This window comes from Coenobita brevimanus, chromosome 54 (genome assembly GCF_032717465.1).
Source record: "Coenobita brevimanus isolate Jiangsu-jjx chromosome 54, ASM3271746v2, whole genome shotgun sequence".
NCBI classification, from domain to species: Eukaryota; Metazoa; Arthropoda; class Malacostraca; order Decapoda; family Coenobitidae; genus Coenobita; species Coenobita brevimanus.
The window spans coordinates 31,025,926-31,045,484 of record NC_137007.1 but is presented as its reverse complement, the minus strand read 5'-3'; the positions used below and the strand labels follow the sequence as shown (position 1 = coordinate 31,045,484).

The 19,559-nt window shown below is 40.1% G+C and overlaps 1 protein-coding gene across 1 annotated transcript; it reads left to right on the top strand.

The window, feature by feature from the left end:
- Window positions 1-4,345: 4,345 nt before the first annotated feature.
- Window positions 4,346-11,857, top strand: LOC145400946 (uncharacterized). Its single transcript, XM_080273310.1, has 2 exons — window positions 4,346-5,787; window positions 10,423-11,857. The coding sequence occupies exons 1-2, from the start codon at window positions 4,473-4,475 to the stop codon at window positions 10,458-10,460; spliced, it is 1,353 nt and encodes a 450-aa protein (XP_080129436.1). The 5' UTR covers window positions 4,346-4,472; the 3' UTR covers window positions 10,461-11,857.
- Window positions 11,858-19,559: the final 7,702 nt, after the last annotated feature.

Sequence of the window (19,559 nt, the reverse complement as noted above, 5' to 3'; positions counted from 1 at the left end):
CGTCTGTTGCTCCCTTGAATCGGGGTAACGAGCTTATTAGTTTATTCTCGTTAACAGGTGATTTTGGATCATTTTTGGCTCATTTCTGCTATTACCAGCGATTCTGAATAATTTTTAGCACATTCTTGCTGTTACCAGGCGATTTTGAAAAGCCTCTTGTTTTGGAGGGATAGCTACAGGTATCATCTCCAGTTCGAAAAGTCTACTCCAAAGCTGAACAAAATCGTCAGGAATTTCCAAAAGTAAAAATGAAAATGTCCTCGGGTTCAGTGGGTTAATGTTTGTGTCGCGTTAATTATTTCAGCACGTTGCTGCCTGAATTCAGATTTTTCAGTCTATCATCAGACGTTCTTGTTCGTGAAAGATCCGCTCGTAGTGAAGGGTATTGACTTTCCCTCCATCCTGAGTCTCTCCCAAGGTAAAGAAAATCGGTTGGTGGTAACTGGAAGGAAATACATAATGGTGTTGCTGTACTGAAGGAGCTAATTTTATTTTTGTGTTATTCATCTAAGTCACATCATGAAGACATAAAGATAATATAAGATATTTTTAAAGGAGAATAGATAACCGACAAGATATTATTAAGATGTATAGGTCACATCACTAAGGCATAAATATCACAAAAACATTATTAAGTTGAAATACGCAAAGTGTGCCATTCAGGAGAGGTGCTAGAAAGCCTCCCATGAGAATACGGCCCAAAATAATAATTGTAATACGAAAGAATTATACACGCATGCTGAGATTGTGCTAAGAGGAAGGATAGAACAGTTTAGGCCCCACTTGGATCCTCCTCAGGAATAAATTTTTGTACGGTCGGCAAAACAAATTATCGGGACACCTGGGCGAGATGGATTTCAGAATGGATGTTAAGGGTTTGGTCGTCTCGGTATGGTTGGCATATGTTGTTACGAGATGAATCTGTTAGTGACTATGATGACGTATGTAACTCGTCAAAGCATCATTATCTTTGAACCGTATGGCCTCGAAGAGCATCTATTCTGAATGTTCCGTTTTTTGTGTCCTGTTGTATGTGGCTTGGAGTGTTCTGATATATTTTTTCGCCAATCGTACGAGAAGAGGATCCAGATCAGGCTGAAACTGCAGTGTTCTCACGATGAACACAATGTCAGCATGTGGGTATAAGTGTTACATTTGAACCATTTACTGCACTGTGAAAAAGACACATTATATAGTACCTTATCTTTACTGAAGCTTTGTATAAATAAGACACTTCACCAGGATACGCTGCTTCATCTTCAAATACATCCAACTACTTACATACGCGTTCAAAATAATCTGCACAATATTTGTGCTTGTTGAAGCTTAAATTTCTACACAAAGTTTGCAATAAACGTTGCTCAACTAACGAGTGTAATTAACCTATAAGAATTATTAGAGACAAAAATATAGATGCACCAACTTAAATATTTTTTTTCTCAACCCGCATTTTCCAAATTGATGTCGATGCTTTGCTCGTGAACTAATTTTTTTAAGTTATTGGCTATTGACTGCCCTCTGACTTAACAGATAATATGAAATGACTAAGCATAATTTGTAATTCTATTGCACCATCATACAGGATTGCAATTTTTACCTTATAAATTTTCATATTTGTTTTTACATTTAATTCTACACCCAGTGATTAAAATACATATTAACCGTCGTAAGGGAAGACAAAATTATGTTTAGCATCAAAATTTTTTCAACCCCATACGGCAAATGCTGAAACACATCCTTTATTGCCTTTTATTTAACAGACACTGCAAATTTTGTTATGAAAATGGTATTGATGTAAAACAGTGCTATTCAAGGCTGTAATCATAGGAGAATAATTTGTGTCTAATTACAATGAGCACTCTGACTATTTTTTTTTTTTTTATGTAATCTCAGTCTCAGTGATTGTGTATTCTACCCGCCCCAGTTAATTGGAATGGGTTCAGGTTTATGATGAGGAGAAGGAACAGGAGGATAAGGTTATAATAGTGGAAATAGGGTGTGGATGATGATGATAATGATGATATTGATGATGGTGGTGGTGGTAGTGCTGGTGGTAATAGTATAATGGAAGTAATGAAATGATATTGTTGATGATGGTGGTGGTGATGGTGGTGGTAACAGTATAATGGAAGTAATAACACGATGATGGTGGTGATGATGATATTAACAGTAACTGGAAATAGGGTAGCTAAAGGTAATATTGATGATGATGATGATAGCAGCATAATACTGGTAAAAGGGTAAAGGTGATGATGATGATGATGATGATGATGATATCAGTGTTCGAAATAGGGCAATGTATTTAGGGAATCATACCCCTTGACAGTGCTGACCCTCTACCCAGAAATGGTAAGGGGAAGGCGAGCAGAGTGAGTCTACAGTATATGGGATGCCGTTAACCCCCTACGGGAAGAAATATATAAAGAAATACTGTAAATAACTCGGACGATTTTAAGGCCATGTGCAGGTAACAGATATTGGAACACCTATAGGTTCAGGATGCAGTATTTCCAGTATCATGGATAGATCTTTTATTGCTTTTATAATCCCAAGCTCATCTTAACGCGAGCCCAGTGGACTGCAGGCCGAATCTTCTCTTCTTCCGCAGACCACAATCCTCTTTTTGGTAGATAGGGAGGGGACTGAGAGACATTTGTATGCCCGGGCAGCTCCACCACCCCAATCATATCGGTGCCACCACATGAAGGCATCCCTCTCCAGCACCTGTTTTATTTATAATGTATATTAACAACGTGCATTGCCTTGAATTAATCCCATAAATCATGACTTCTGCAGTAGGGGAACAAACAATTCGTAGTGAAGGTCAGTCTGCTACAGCCGTGTGGGGCACGTACAAATGTTGTGCAGTAATATGAGAGCGTACTAGGTTTCCAGTGCCCATTATACTCCTTATTATATGGAAATTCCAGAAACAGACAGTCATTGTCTCATCCCATTATTAATATATTCCGCTCTCTTACTGCTGCTTATAAGTGAACATTACATAAAACCTTACCAAGACGAAATGCAGTTCAGGAATTAAACCTCGCACATTGTTTCCCCGTAGACGTATCCACTTTTCCACTATCGCTACTCCACCCTACTCCCGACTGCTTCCTGTTTTTTTTCACCGATTTTCGTTTACAAATTGATTTTGTTGCACTAACTTGATAATCCATATTTTCTGAAGTCTTGCGGATCAGATTTAAAAATTCGATTATCAAGCTGTCATATTTCAGGTATCTCTATAACTTTCAGTCACACCACGAAATGAAGATAGGGTTGGTAGAATCATGTGTTAAGCTGTGAAAAGCTGAAAAACTCAGCAGCTCTATTCTTCTTCACACTGTGATGAACATCATTTAGGCTATAGAATGTAACTGAATTGTTGTCATAGGTAACTAATTTTAAAATGAAAAAGAAATCGAAAATAATAAACCAGCCAGTTTTCGAAGTTGCATAGATATAACTAAAACTTCCTTTATAATATTAAAAAGGCAACTTATTTGAGACTTTTTTTTTTTTTTTTTTTTTTACCCACGTTATGTCTTCCTGAGGAGTCTATTTCTGAGTCTTGAATGTACTAGGACTGGGATCAGACCCACAAAATCCCCCGCTGTACTGAACTGATATAATAGTAATGGCAATGGAGTGGTGATGATAGTTGTGACAAACCCTCCCTTCCTGACAGTGGTGTGAGAGAAGGAGAACGTAGGGACGGTGTGAGAAAGAACGGCTCCAGCAGTGGCCCACATGACAGTATTGATTCTGGAACACGCCGGCCCCTCCCAAACACGCCTACCACTCCCTTCTATCTCTCCTCTGTTTTATTTCAGCATCTATCTACCGACACTTTGGCATTTCGAGCCAAGGTGAAGAGCTTTAGTTACTGAGAGGTTTGTCGGACTGGCCAGAGGTAACCAGCATCTGAGAGCTATAGAGTCCTGCAGTGCTAGGCGCATGCCCCGTTCCACCAACTCCCCACAAGAAATTAGGAAATGTCTGTGGATATCATGTTGATAATGATTATATTTATAAATTTGGAAATAATTGTTTATGATTCTGAATATATACAAGCATAGTCTGCAGCCAAAACAAGAGCATGAGCACGTGTGTTACTGTTGTCATTCGCTGCTGACGCCTGCGCAACACCCCAGCGCCATCTTCCTTTACTAGTGATGAAATATTGTCAGTTTCTGTGCTGCTGGACTGGTGTGCTCACTCTGAGAGCTCACACTGGAGGCTTCATCATGAATTAGAAGAAAGGAAAACTCCAGCAAGATTATACACTGTTATATTTGTTAAGTGAGCATAAATCTATCACCACAACTGCAGTTTCTTGAAAAGTGTTGTATTGACAGTGGAACTTCACGGAGTAGTCATGGTGGATAGTGCCTTCTAGGAGTAACCTACAACCGCCCAGTGCCACATAACTTCCCGCGTTTATTTAAACACATACAATACTTGGAGAAATGACTGCGGAGAAGCATATTTGTTGTGCAATATGTATCTGTCAGTTGACCGCCATCCTCTCCGGGGTATCCTTGCTGTATTTGTCCGTAATTGTTATTCAACCCTCCATACAACTACTGAAATTAAACTTCCACTTGACGCCTGTCATGTGCACCACGCTTTCATCAGTGGACCTCGCCTCAGTAAAACATGGCGAAGAAAAACAGGAGTGTGATTTCCCTACGTGCGGGGAGTGGTGCCTCTCGAAAGGATCCGGCAGCTGTATGCAAATCCAAGTCATGGTGCGCAACAACGGCTCAAAGGTCAACTTCAGGAACTGTGTGGATATCCTAGACGAAAACTGCTCAGCTCTGGATGTTGAAGCGTCCCGCATGTACCAGTGCAAGGAAGGGGCCTGTAAGGACATAACAGGATTCTTTAACTGCACAAAGGAAAACCAGAACGACTGTAGAAACATAACTGCTGCCTATATCTGTAAGGACCGAAACATAGATAAGGAAGCAATTGAATGCACCGAGGAAAAGTGCAGCTTCCGACTTGAAGGCGTGTTCTCTTGCGATGCCGGCATGTGTCGAAAGCTGAAGAGCATTCACAACTATGCAGAAGACTGTGAGAGAAAGTGCACCAATCTGGAGATGAGGGAGAGGAACTTGGTGCTGTTTAGCTGGGAGAGACTTGTGGCCACTGCCTGTCGTTCCATGGATTCCCCTGACAACATCACATCCACGAGTATAGAAAATGTCAGCAACATGCAAGAATGGCAAGACAAGAAACAAGCCCTCATGATATTCTGCTCGTACGTAAACAAGGCCAAAGGCACGGAAACTTACGACATCTTGGCGTCAGACTGTTTTAACGCAACACTACACAGCACGGAGGACATACAACACATCAGGGACTACTTGGAATTACTACGTCTGCACCGGAACCAATCACCTAACTCAACAAACTGGGTCATCCCGAACGAGGTCTCCCTGCGCTTCATGAACGACACCCAACTCCGCATCAACCCTGAAGGCTGTGTCAATACTCTCCGCGGGGAGTGCCTGGATTTTTTCGAGACCCACGCTCATGACGGAAAGGACGGCATGACAGCAGATCGCTACCCCTGCTATTACAGCGACGCGGACCTAGATTATGTGATTGGAAAGTTCGATCCCTATTCCACGAGGATGGTGCTTATAATTGCCAGCACACTTCCCACCTGTCTCCTCATAATCGCCTGCTCCTTCCTCTTCTTCTGCTCCAAAGCGGTAGGGGTGGACGACGAAGGCCACTTGAAAGTGACACTGCTACAGAGCTCGAGCGCTGGAGGTAACGCTAGCGAGCTGTGAGCCCTCTTCTCCTTGTGTCTCGCTCATCAGTAGGTGTTAGCAAGCCCTCTGTATTGTTGCCTCTCCAGCACTGCCGCCTCACCTACCTTCCTAATTACCTACCTTCCTTCCTACCTGCACATCCATACTCCTCTTTCACCCCACTTTCAGTCGATTTGTCATCTCTTCGCTGCAAGCCTGACTGACTCGTACGCCTGTTGCTGCAGCCCCCTCGTGGAAAAAAAAATGTCATTACTGCTCATTCTGTTACGTTTACTGAACCATTGTTTTATTATGGTACTCTTTGATGGAGATAGTATTGTACAGTATTTGTTTTTTTTGTTTTTTTTTATGTCCATTCTTTTCCAGTTACTTGTCGGATGAGGGTGTTTTACAGTACGATGTTATTCAACCGGTCGCTGATATATATATATATATATATATATATATATATATATATATATATATATATATATATATATATATATATATATATATGTGTGTGTGTGTGTGTGTGTGTGTGTGTGTGTGTGTGTGTGTGTGTGTGTATGTATATACGTATGTATAGATAAATAGATGTAGATATTATCTCTGTATGTGTGTTTATGTATTCATTTATATATTTATTTTATTTACACATTTCTTTCTTTATTTATTTATTTAATTGTTTATTTCTGAACTTGAGATCTTGCAGATTTTCTATGCCTACTCTTTTCAGTCTATGCCCAAATCATATTTTAGAGAGAGAGAGAGAGAGTCTCTGCCTAAATCAGATTTTATATATATATATATATATATATATATATATATATATATATATATATATATATATATATATATATATATAATTTGAGATCTTGGAGATTTCCTGTCTACTCATTTCAGTCTATGCCCAAATCAGTTCATATGTATACTGCATATATACTGTATATATATATATATATATATATATATATATATATATATATATATATATATATATATATATATATATATATATATATATTTCCGAAGATGAAATCAAGGGCTTTGGCGGTTGACCCTAAAAAGTTTCTGTTCATCCGTCTGACCCTTGACGCTGTACGGGCTGTAGTTATGAATGAGTTTTGACGATTGAGATGTCGACAATCCTCTCCAGCTGACGGTGTGCTCGTCTGAGTGGTCAACTCGTTGACGAGACCAACCAGATGGGATTCCCTGGTGATGTAATAAGTATGCCATTGCTAACCAGCAGTACTTGGTTTTCTCCCCAGCAAAGTAAAATTGGATGGTTACAGAGAGAGTGACAAAGATGAGGTCCCCGGGCTGAAGAGGTTAGGAATCCATTGGACTGTGTTCATTATTTTTCTTCAGGGTTGTGCTCCACAGTCTTTGGTCACATCATTTCCCAGAATAAATGTTTATTTATTCATTTTCTTTACTTAGCTTTCATAACAAGCACAACACTCTGGGATCGATATTGCTGACTGCCAGGCAGGACAGAGTAGCCCAGACTGGTCTTAGGGAACGTTTGGCGTTGTGTGTGGTCAGCCATACTTTACTGCACACAGGATTTACCATCCACTAGTCTGAAAATTGTTCCCACTTCATATATTAGCAGTAATATTAGCTGATGATGGTGATAATGATGACGGGAATTTATAGGCTAGTAACAGCTTAATGTATTAATGGAAACATTGCACGGTGCCATGGGGCCTATTAAACACTTCTAAGAGTAGGCATCGAAGCCAACCTCACCATTACAGATCTATCGGATGTGGAACCGTCACACAGTTATGACGTTTCCTTTCGCATCCTCACATCCCAATTTGTTTCAGCGGGGGTGGAGGTGAGTTTAGGCTGTTGCAGTATTGGTTATTTAAAACTCCCTCGCCTCCCTCCCTATCCCCCGAAAGGAAGATGGTGGATAACAGCGAAACCACAGGTATTCTAGACTCTCTTTCATTCAGTATTCAGTCACTTCTTCCTCCCTCTAAATAAGGCATAAAAACTTGTATATACTCACAACTCCTCTTGTGACTAAGATAAACAGCCGTTTGGAATGACGGCCACCTGACCTTGTCCTTGTATGTGCACGTCAGGATGGGTCCTCTTTCAGAATCCACAAGAGGTGGGGTATCGAGGCTCCATAGGTGACTTGGATGATCCTTTTTGCCCTTCTCTTGCCTTGCCTAACCTGACCTTCCGCCTCTCTAGCTGCTCTGGGTCTTGCCGTTCATGCATGCTGACTACTAGCTAGCTTATAGCGCCTCCTCCCTCCCTTCCGAGCAGCAGCTACCCTCTTGTTATCACTGGTCTTGTTCTTATTGTCTTAACATACCACCAAGAGCAAAGTGTAAGGGCTTAATAAATGCATGGTAGCTGTTATCCCTTAAACTTCACTTTTTAAACACATTATTCCCTATGTCTTCCCACAGAGAACTTTTTTCTAACTTAAGCCTGCAAAAAATGGTTATATGATCTTAACAAGTTACAAGGTAAAGTCATCTGTTCTGAGGGTCGCTGTGTGGAATTCAGCATTGCTTGCAAAACATTTTGCTTGAAGAACCTGACCCCTTCTCATCTCGAGTTATCTCTATCCTTTATAATTAAAAATATTATAACATGACTCGAGTGACACTAATTTCTTCAGACAGTCTAAAGTTGAGTCATTTTGTTCACTGCTCTTTATCTCTAATTCCAGTGTAAAATTTCAACGTGTTTGATATGGCTCTGACTCGCTTGAATTGACCTTACTATACTAGAAACGGCTTTAATCGAACGTCTTTCCCTATACTGTCTACATGCACAATGTCATAATGATATGTCGGCTCTTCAATATGGTCTCGAAAAAAAAGTGCTAAATTTTTTACCTTACCCACTATGTAACAGTCATTGTAAGTTTGACCAGATAATGGCGGATGGGATTTCCGGTGTTAGAATGCACTGTGTTGTTTGAAGTGTTCTTGCCAATATAGTCAGTGTGATCCCTGTCCCTCTTACCCCCACCCACTCCCTCATCCGTGCTCTACCTCAGGTCACTGCTTTCATCTCAGCCCTGCCATCTTTACACTGTTCTTGCCAGTAGCTCCTTTATGCCGTCATGAAACTGCCTCTTCATCAGTTTAGAATTTCACAGGTACAAAGAAATTATTGACTGACAGTGTAAAGTCCATGTCATTAGTTCCTGTACTCCATCTGAAACAGAGTCAAAATTTAATTAGATCGTCCTTGAAAAATCAGCAAAAATTGGGTGAGTTGGAATCTCACTTAATTACTGTAGCTCGGAAGCTTAAAGAAGTACAAGAAATTCTGACCGGGACTGTACGGGTGACGTCAGTAATCCATTTATTCTCTTGGGATTTCGAACTGACGGAGCAAGAGTCCAACCGATTCGATTATTTAACAAGATCTCATTAGGTTCTGGTGGTGTGTCGACATTATGAATACAGTTGCCATCAGCAGCTATACGGTACATATCGCTAAATTATATCCTTTTCACATTACGCTTGCAGACTGTTAAAGCAAGACATCATTAGATTTGGACACGGTTTCTGGCAGTGTAAATGAAATACTGGCCGCAAGTGTAGCTGTATCTTTCAACACCATATTTTAATTATCGTTGCTATAATAGAGAAATCCTGTCCTTCATCCTTGAAGCGAGACATTTATCTCTTGCATGTGTAGTTCTAGGAAGTAAATATTTATCTCTATAATGATCATAGAAAACATAGTATTTCTGTAGCGTAAATTTTTAGCATTATTAAAGAAACATCTGTTCATTTTCATTGGCATCACTGATATAGAGCATTAGTTAAAACATTTTGCTTTAGTTAATCAGGCCGAGTCTCTTATACTTGGAGATATGCACTGATAGCATGTTTGAATAGAGTTGGAACCTCTTGTAATAGCTATTTTGAGATTGTAATTCTTCTCTGATATTAAGAATTCTTTATTTTTCAATCTTGCTCGCTGAATTCAGGTATGACTATGCGCTAATCCTCTAGAAAAATAAACCAGGACAAAGATCAGGTTGGTAAGTACCTGATCTCTTTCTGCTGTGCTTTTCCTGTCTAACTGTAGTTTTATTTTAACACAGGACGATAAAAGGGAAAACACTTTGCAGCAGAAGACACTATCACACCTCAAACAAGCATGTCTCAAACTGCCGCATTTAAAACACACACACACACACACACACACACACACACACACACACACACACACACACACACACACACACACACACACACTGCCGCATCTTAAACTGACAATTCATTATACTGACACACCTCACATGCCATTGTGCACACTGCAACATCTCATTCTACCTTTCCCTATTGCACAGAGACTTTTCTAACGCCTAGTAGTACAGTCGTGAGACTCTGGCAGTAGATAATCACTGCAGTAGATTTTTTTTTTTTTTTTTTTTGCCAGCACTTGTAGACACCATAGCAATATATTAGTATCTGCATTACATATATGTATATTTAGCCAGAACCATCAGACACTATATTGTAGAAATGTTTTTATACTTGCCTTCTATTTCAGTTACTGTATCTATGTGGTTAGCATAAACCAGCAGACACAACAGAAATGTATAATTGTCTGAATTACCTCCTCCTTCTCAGTACTAATCCACACCTCCTGTTTTCAGCTGCTAAAGAGGTGACCCAGTTTGACGAACTGTTGTGACGGTGCACACGACCAAGCGACTACACCCTCATCCCTAACCACTGAAGATCTTGCCTCACATCCCTGCCCGCACCCGCATCCAAACAACGACACTCCACAAACTCGATATGTAGCGCACGTTAGCTGGCAACCCTCTTTAGCCAATTCCCTGCAACAATAATATTACATTGATATCAGATTTATAGGTTCGCTTTAGTCGCCATTTGCCATTCCTCGCTACATCAAAATACTTCATCAAATTATAGATTGCCACATTCCCTACGGAATGAAGGATGCTTTCCACACAGCTACAGTACACCCCTCCTTGCTAAAGATGTTATACTCTAAGGATTCATGTTGCCTCGTTTCACCAAATATGTGTTTGTACCGTTTGATCTTTAACCCCATAAAATACTTTAAGCAGCTTAAATCCAAAAAATGAGGAAGGTGTTTGGGATATTTGCCCAAGGAATGATTGTACCACGTTTGATGTGAACTGATGAAGAAATGAAGGAATGGCACCAAACAGGAAAATTTTTCGAAGAAAGAAAAAGAAAGAAGAAAGAAGCTGAGCCAATGCAGCATGTTCTCCACTATAGTTTGGAGCCGTAATAATATGGTTACAAGGTTCACCTTCGACGCGATCAGTCATATTTCTTCAAATCTCAATCCTGCACTTTCTAAATATCCGCGTGTCAGCTGTAGTATTTTCACTTCGCCATCCCTCACTGTTCTGCTGAGTACGGCAGATCTATTATCTTAACAAGCTATCATGTACTGAACCGGGTGCTGAGACGCGTATCCCACTCATCTGCAGTATAACATTCTAAGCTTCGTTGTTACCTGAGTTCAAAAGGTAATCCTCATGGATGCCACACAACTGTATTTTTTTTTTTTTTTCAGCTATATACAAATATTTATCGTGTCAGTGTTCCGCAGCCATGTAATGGTAGGAAGGCAATGTACCAGCCATCCATAAAAGGTATACTCTTAGGCCATGTCGACATGTACCGCAGTATTTGTCAGCCAGTCAGCCAGTCAGCGTTGTAGGACCAGTCAGCATCTTGTAGCAACGTACTGTAGCAGTGTATTATAGCAGTGTATTGTAGCATTGTATTGTAGTGGTCAGCAGAGTTAGGTCAGCAGAAGTTAGGTCAGCAGAAGTTAGATCAAAGTCGGGGATCATGTGTCGTCGGGTAGGTCTTCGTTGCGTCCTGATAACCGAATGCATGTGATTGTCTGTGTTGTTGTGTATTACAAAGGAAAGCTTTAAGCTGGGCAGTTTTTGAAAATCTGAAGGAAAGGTCGAGTCAGTTTTATCATAACTGTCATTGTACTGCCTGACGCGGGAACTTGTTCTAACCGATCAAACAAAAGTTTTTAAAAACTGCCCTTGATATATGTACCTGCATATTGAATCGCTTTAAAATGTCGTAAATTAAGTTTTTAATTATTTTTGTATGTGTATAAATATATATGAAGAGAGAAATATTTTTTTAAGTACCTAGTTCCAGACATTTTTATCGTAGAGAGAAGGTTGGAAATGCACGAGGTTTGTGTCACTTTTCTTTACACATGTTAAATATGCTCTGACGTGACATCTAATAATGAGTTGTCTCTTATTGTATTTGCAGTACCGAGACTGTCCCCTGTTCAGTTTCTTCTATAGTCCTGCACTGACTTCATGTCACCTTGCGTGATATTATATTGCCAATTATTTCATGTCACATTCAGACCTAAACCTTGGGAAACACTGTTGATACCAGTCTGACCGGTGTTGCAGCCTGAAATTTATCCTACAACTCTACACCACCACCCATACACTTGCCTTTTGTCATTATTTTACCGCTCACACACACACACACACACACACACACAAAATCAGTGAAGTTGCAGATGGTTGTGAGGAATCATGCAGGCACCCGAGGAAGAACTGACTTTCCAAGAAAAGCTGAGGTACTACACCTCCTTCACCCTGGGCAGCACAGCCTGTGTGTCCTCCTTCATCTTCATGTTTACCATCCCTTGGGTTCTTGACCCCGTCATCTCCACTCTCATGGCCAACTTCAACCCAGTCCTGTGCAAGACATATTAGTAAAGGCTTTGGCACAGCAAGCAATAAGTAAGTGGGAGACTTTCTACAGCATCTTCCTTAGCGACTACTTTTGCATATTAAATCTCATTAACATTTGCCTGAGAACTTTCCTAAGCTGACTCAAAGTAAATCAGCGACACAAAATTTTTGGTAAATCCCTTCAACTCTTGAGGGAAAAATCCATGTAAAAAATATATATATAAATGGAGAGAGATTTATTGGAGAGTAATGTAAAATGATATAAGTAATACTGTACAGGTAAGTCTGTGTGTGTGTGTGTGTGTGTGTGTGTGTGTGTGTGTGTGTGTGTGTGTGTGTGTGTGTGTGTGGTGATAACGATACTTGTGTGTTTGGTTATTTGTTTGCTTGTGGGAGTGTGTTTAGTTGTTAATCTTGTGGATATGTGTTACACTGTGTCAGTCATTGATACTGGTGGTAGTAGTAGTAGTAGTAGCAGCGCCAGCAATATCATAGTAGCAGTAGTATTAGTAATAGTAGAAGTAGCTGCAATAGTACAGCAGCAGTAATAGCAGTTGTAGTAGTAGTGGTAGTAGTAGTTATAATAATAGTAGTAGCAGTAGTAATAGTTCTTCTTCTTCTTCTTCTCCTCCTCCTCCTCCTCCTCCTCCTTCTCCTCCTCCTCCTCCATGTATGTGTGGGTGTAATTACTAATAAACAGATTGAAACCAAAACACCAACACGTATATTTTCAGGGATGTGTGACCGGAACTTAGGTGAGCGCGGGGGGAAGGGCTTGGATGAGCTTTTCCTGAGCTCGGGGCTACTTTGATCCCTACAGAGTTCTCCTGCCACCGCGAAAAGCTCTCCTCATGTCCAAGATCGTTCACTTCATATCACAGAAGCTTTACTGATGCTGAAAAAGTCTCAGCTGAATTACAGACATGATACTGCATTATAGAGCTCTGTCCCATGTCACACATTAACTGACATCACAGAGCTCCCAGCAGACGCAGTAAAGCTCATTCAACACTCTACGAAGCCTGGTGAGCTCTATAATTCCTCATGCGTGATATGTTGCCTGACGAGCTCTGCTTAGTGAGCTCTACCGTGCCTTATGAGCTGTGCTGCCTAATAAACTCTGCCTGGTGAGCTTTGTGGTGCCTGATGAACTCTACGGTGCTTTTTGAGCTCTTTGGTGCTTGGTGAGCCCTATGGTGTCTAATGAGCTCTGCAATGCTTGGTGAGCCTCATTATACCTGCTGAGCTTTATGGCACCTGGTGAATTTTATTAGAGTTGGTGAGCTCTATGGTGCCTGCTAAGCTCTCTCTCTCTCTCTCTCTCTCTCTCTCTCTCTCTCTCTCTCTCTCTCTCTCTCTCTCTCTCTCTCTCTCTCTCTCTCAAAACAAGAAAGTTCTATTATATACACTTATTTTGACCAGTCTTTGTTTAACACGAGTGGGCTACATCGTGGAAAAGGAGCAACATAATAATTATAATCCCCATCACAGTATAAACCAACAAACTCATGAAGCAGTGTCGAACCCTTCTGAACACCAGTATGGCTGGAGGGGTTCAAAGACACGTTTTAGCGACACTGAAGACTTAAGCAGTGGTCTGGAAACCCACCGATAAAAAGAAGAGCAGTTCAACAGGAAAGTGTTTCGGCGGTTCACAGACGCACTTTTTTTTTTCTTTTTCTTTTTTTTTTGTACTAGGAAGCTCAGTGGTTCAGAATTTTTCATCACTGGCTCAGATGATAATATTAGTGGCTTGGCGGAGTCTTTCGCCATCAAGACAAATACTCTGCAGCATCCAGTAAGTTATCTCTGTAGCTTAAAGACACGTTTGATATGTTCAAAAACTGGTTAGTAACATCAGAAACATTATTTATTTGCTCCGAAACTTACTTCATTGGTTCAGACTCCAAACTTAATGTAAAAGCCTATAATCTTGGCAATATGCTGATGGTTGGTTTTTGCTGTGCCATCAACTTATCTCGCTTACAGTGATACCGATTTGTGAAATTAATGTTTGGGGCCTGAAGCTTCGTTATTGTGTAAGTATATGTGCAGCAGATTTTTTTTATTTTTTTTTATTGTAACTCCACATTCTCAGATATACACTGTTTCTCCGGATTCTGACTTCACGATTTCATATGTAATACCAAGACTTACCTGTTAATGCTTTACTATAGGTTTACATGGTGTTGTCATAAAGCCATCGACTTCATAATGCTCAATATGCTTTATCAGTTACTTTGTTGTGATGTATTCGAACCTTACTTCTACTGCTACTTGCCCGTTTTCAAGCAACCAAACCTACTCTGAGCTACCTATCCAGACCTAATATAACCCAGCCTAACCTAATCTATCCTCTCCTAACCAGACTTAACCTAACCTAACCTAACCTCACCAAACCAAGCCTAGCCTTACCAAAATTAATGGATCCAAACCTTCTTCCTCACTACTCTGCTCCTCCAACTCCAGGTATTATGCCAAGGAAGAAATAATACTGTACGATATTATTTTTCGAGAATATTCCTGAGAGAGAGAGAGAGAGAAAGAAAGTTAGCTCAGTAGGAGGTATATCGAATGGCAAAAGGAAATGTCCAAATTCTATACATTAAAAAAAAAAAAAAAATAGATTCATCAAATGCAGTAGGTTCATCAATAACTAGGCTTCGTAAAGGTGATTTTATGAATACTCTTACTTTACCTCAATGGCGTATCTGAATTTTGTGCCTCGGAAATTGTATTATTGTTTTTTAACTTTTCCCGGTATTTACTCGGCATATTTTTTGCTAATTCTACACACCCTTCATTCTACACGCCCCTTACTCAGTTAACACACCCCTCACTCACCCAACACAACCATTACACATTCGATACACCCCTCACTCACTCGACACACCCCTCACGCACACAACACACCCTTCTCTCATGCAACACACCCCTCACTCACGCAACACACCCCTCACGCACACAACACACCCGTCACTCACACAACAGGCAGCACGAAAAGGGTTAAAGACAGGTGCTCATATCTATTTAGTCCCTTCTTCCTCCTGTCCACCTCTTCTTCCTCTTTTTTTTTTTCTGTATACTACCTACGTTCTTCACATCTGGTGGGGGAGACGATTATGCAGTTCGACTAAAAAGGCAGCACCACAATTTTCTCATACCGTTTCTTGCATCGTTGAGTTGCAGTAAGGGAATTAACATCTCTTATTAACATTACGATTTTTCTATATTTTTTTTTACCATCAGACAAGTTGATTCAGTGCTGGGGGACCCCCTCATGGTGAAGGGGCTAATGAAGACTATATTCCTCATCCTTCCAGTTCGAAAAGTTACTCCCAGACGAAATAAAATCGCCTACAGATAGCAGGAATAATATACAAAAGACGTCACCGTACAGAAAGAGTTAAGTATTATAGTATTAATATTAGCTAAGTGCACTGATGAGAAACTAAACACCCGAACACTCATTTAGGCCAGTGAAGGCTCTATGTTTCGCCAGTTTTAAATAAGCCCCATATTCTCCTTGTTCCTCTTCACCCAGTAGAACAATTAGGGACCTGCATATAATTCGTCGGTTGCGGGATGAATCATAAAAATCCACTACTGATGATCGAGGTGAAAATCTACGGGTTTAACATTCCAGCTTTACCAATATAGTACCTGATGACCATGGAAAAAACTACGGGTTTAACACTCCAGCTTTACCACAATGTTACCTGATGACCTTAGTAAAAATCTGCGGGATTAACACTCCAGCTTTACCACAGTATTGCCCGATTACAGTAGTGAAAATCTACGGGTTAGAATCTCCAGCTTTACCTCCATTACTTGCACCTCTTTAACAGTCTGTATTCATGACAGTAAGAAGATATAGACATTTATCACAGGGACAATGTAGTTTAGATTTATCAAAGAACTAAATGATGACGAGCTTTGCGGTAACTTCCTGTATATGGTACCATTTCTTTATTGAGCCTTTATAATAAATAAGACAATTCCATACGCTGCTTTATCTTCACGTACATCCAGCTACCTGCACACGCATTCAAAATAATCTGAATAAATCTTGTATTTGTTGAAGCTTAAATTTCTACAAAAGGTTGCAATAAACGTTGTTCAACTGAGAAGTATGACTAAAATATTAGAAATTACTAGAAATACGTGTGCAACTAATTTAATATACCATTCTCTCTCTCTCTCTCTCTCTCTCTCTCTCTCAGCGGTTTCTCAACTGATATCAAGATTTTGCTCGTGAACTGAAGTCTATCTAATTATCATTGACCGTTTTCTGACTGACTTGTCATTTTACATGAAATAATTAAAGGTTATAATTTTTGCAGCATTTATGACAGTGCTAAGCGTTTATTTAGATAGCCCTTTTTTTGTTTGTTTGATTGTTTGTTTCTTTGTCACTTTTTCCTCTGGGTAATGACTCTGTAACATCAAATTAACCTTTTCATTACCGAAGCGCTCTGTTACTGTAGAGGAGGTACACAGCCTTCATGAACCCTTTCATTACCGAAGCGCTCTGTTACTGTGGAGGAGGTACATAGCCTTCATTAATGAAAGGGTTAAAATCACCGTTACTGAACTGCTGAACACACACACACACACACACACACACACACACACACACACACACATATATATATATATATATATATATATATATATATATATATATATATATATATATATATATACAGCACATAAAAGTGGCGTGATAAGTGAATGAGGGTATGGGTGTGGCCCATATTGGCCGAGCACTCTGATGATGAGACTCGTACGTGTGTGTTTTCGTGCTTCCCACCTGAGAATTATATCCACCTCGTTTATATGAATGAGATAATTATCATTTTTTATCATCATACCTCATCGTCATCTATTCCTGTGTTGCCCCATGAAGACCATAGGAGCCCGGGGTTAGGCACTTTGGTCCTGGCATTTAAAATGACTGTGACGAGCCTCACTCATTCCAGAGTGTCAATACGTGAGCAATAACCCACAACTATCCCTTGTATATAAAAAGAACTACAGGTTTTAATATAAATGCAACAATAGTACACCATTTAACTTGTTAGTCCGAGGACGTCTTTTATATTCAATTCCATCCTTTTCCAAACAATTTACTTTAGCTTGAAAGACACTGGTGGGACTGCATGGGTTAGCTATAGCCTTCATCAAACCATACGTTAATAAAGGAAATTACAAACCTTAATGAAACCGTCTGCAGTGGCGAGGAAAATTAAAAATAAGTCCTGTGACACAAGGAGTTCAACTGGGAAAGAGATACAGGATGGAGATTATCAAAGTATATTTTCAAACTCACATATATGGGTTATCCGGATTCACAGGAAAAAATAATAATTAAAAAAAAAAACATACAAAAGTTTTTATATACAGAAGGTGCTCAGTGTATCCAACAATGTTTCCTGATACATAAATTCAGACGAGGTAAGCAGTATCTTGAGCCTGCAAAAAATTAAAGAGAGAGAGAGAGAGAGAGAGAGAGAGAGAGTATTAATTCAGTATATTCCAGATGATTCCAAACTTACTGGACACCCAATATTTTTTAACGCTAAACAAACGTGTCTGATGGTGTGTGAAACGGAATAAAGACGTAATTGTGGTTAAGAGATTATTGAAAGTTGTTGGCTGATCCATCGCTATGAAAGGTTGCTCCTAACTTATTCCAAATCACTGCACATCATAACAAGTTGTTCCACTCCATTCCATGTCAACAGAGATCATTCCGAGTCATTCCAGGCCATTCCAAGTCGTCAGTTCATTCCAAGTCATTCCGAGTTCCATTCCAAGTCATTACATACCACCATTACATACACTACATACCATTACATACCATTTTCAAGTTGTTTCAGACCTCTCCAAGTTATTTCAGTCCACGTCAAGTTAGTCCAATCCAGGTCATGTCAAGTTAGTCTAGGTCATGTTAAGCTAGTCCAGGTCATGTCAAGTTGGTCCAGGCCATGTCAAGTTAATCAAGGGCATGTCAAGATAGTCCAGGTCATGTCAAGTTAGTCCAGGTCATGTCAAGTTAGTCCAAGCCATGTCAAGTTAATCCAGGCCATGTCAAGTTAGGCCAGGCCATGTCAAGTCAGTCCATGTCATGTCAAGTTAATCCAGGTCATGTCAAGTTAGTCCAGGTCATGTTAAGTTAGTCCAGGCCATGTCAAGTTAGTCCAGGCAATGTTAAGTTTGTCCAGGCCATGTCAAGTCAGTCCAGGCCATGTCAAGTTAGTTCAGGTCACGTCAAGATAGTCCAGGCCATGTCAAGTTAGTCCAGGTCATGTCAAGAATCCAGGTCATGTCAAGTCAGTCCAGGCCATGTCAAGTCAGTCCATGTCATGTCAAGTTAATCCAGGTCATGTCAAGTTAGTCCAGGTCATGTTAAGTTAGTCCAGGCCATGTCAAGTTAGTCCAGGCAATGTTAAGTTTGTCCAGGCCATGTCAAGTCAGTCCAGGCCATGTCAAGTTAGTCCAGGTCACGTCAAGTTAGTCCAGGCCATGTCAAGTTAGTCTAGGCCATGTCAAGTTAGTCCAGGTCATGTCAAGAATCCAGGTCATCTCAGCTAGTCCAGGTCTTTTCAGGTCACAAGTAATTTCATATTATTAGAGTTATTTCATACAAAGTTGTTTTCTGCCATACCAAGTTGATTCAGGATATTTTCAGTTATTTCAGGTCATCATATGCTACTCAGGCCAGTTTTTTATTATTACAAGAAATTTCCAGTTCGCAGATCATGTGAGCTTTTCAGACCGTTTTGAGCCATTCCTAGTCGTCCTTTGCCTTTGTGTGTATGTGTGTGTGTGTGTGTGTGTGTGTGTGTGTGTGTGTAGCAACAATTATTCCCAGGAAACAGGAAAAGCTGCGTGGCTAATTTCTAGTTCCAGTTTAGAGCACTTAACCCCTATAGTCACGGAAGGAGTTGTTGTTATGGTGTATCATTTCATATTCGGTTTTCTTTGCTGGAACTCTCGTTTTCTTTAACATTAGTGGGTGACAATAATATTCTACTGATGGC

Bases quoted from the DNA above. Each gene is read 5' to 3' on its own strand.
- LOC145400946 (XM_080273310.1), top strand. From the start codon at position 4,473: ATGACTGCGGAGAAGCATATTTGTTGTGCAATATGTATCTGTCAGTTG. The intron at 5,788-10,422 runs GTAACGCTAGCG...TCCTGTTTTCAG, and splicing joins ACAGAGCTCGAGCGCTGGAG to CTGCTAAAGAGGTGACCCAG.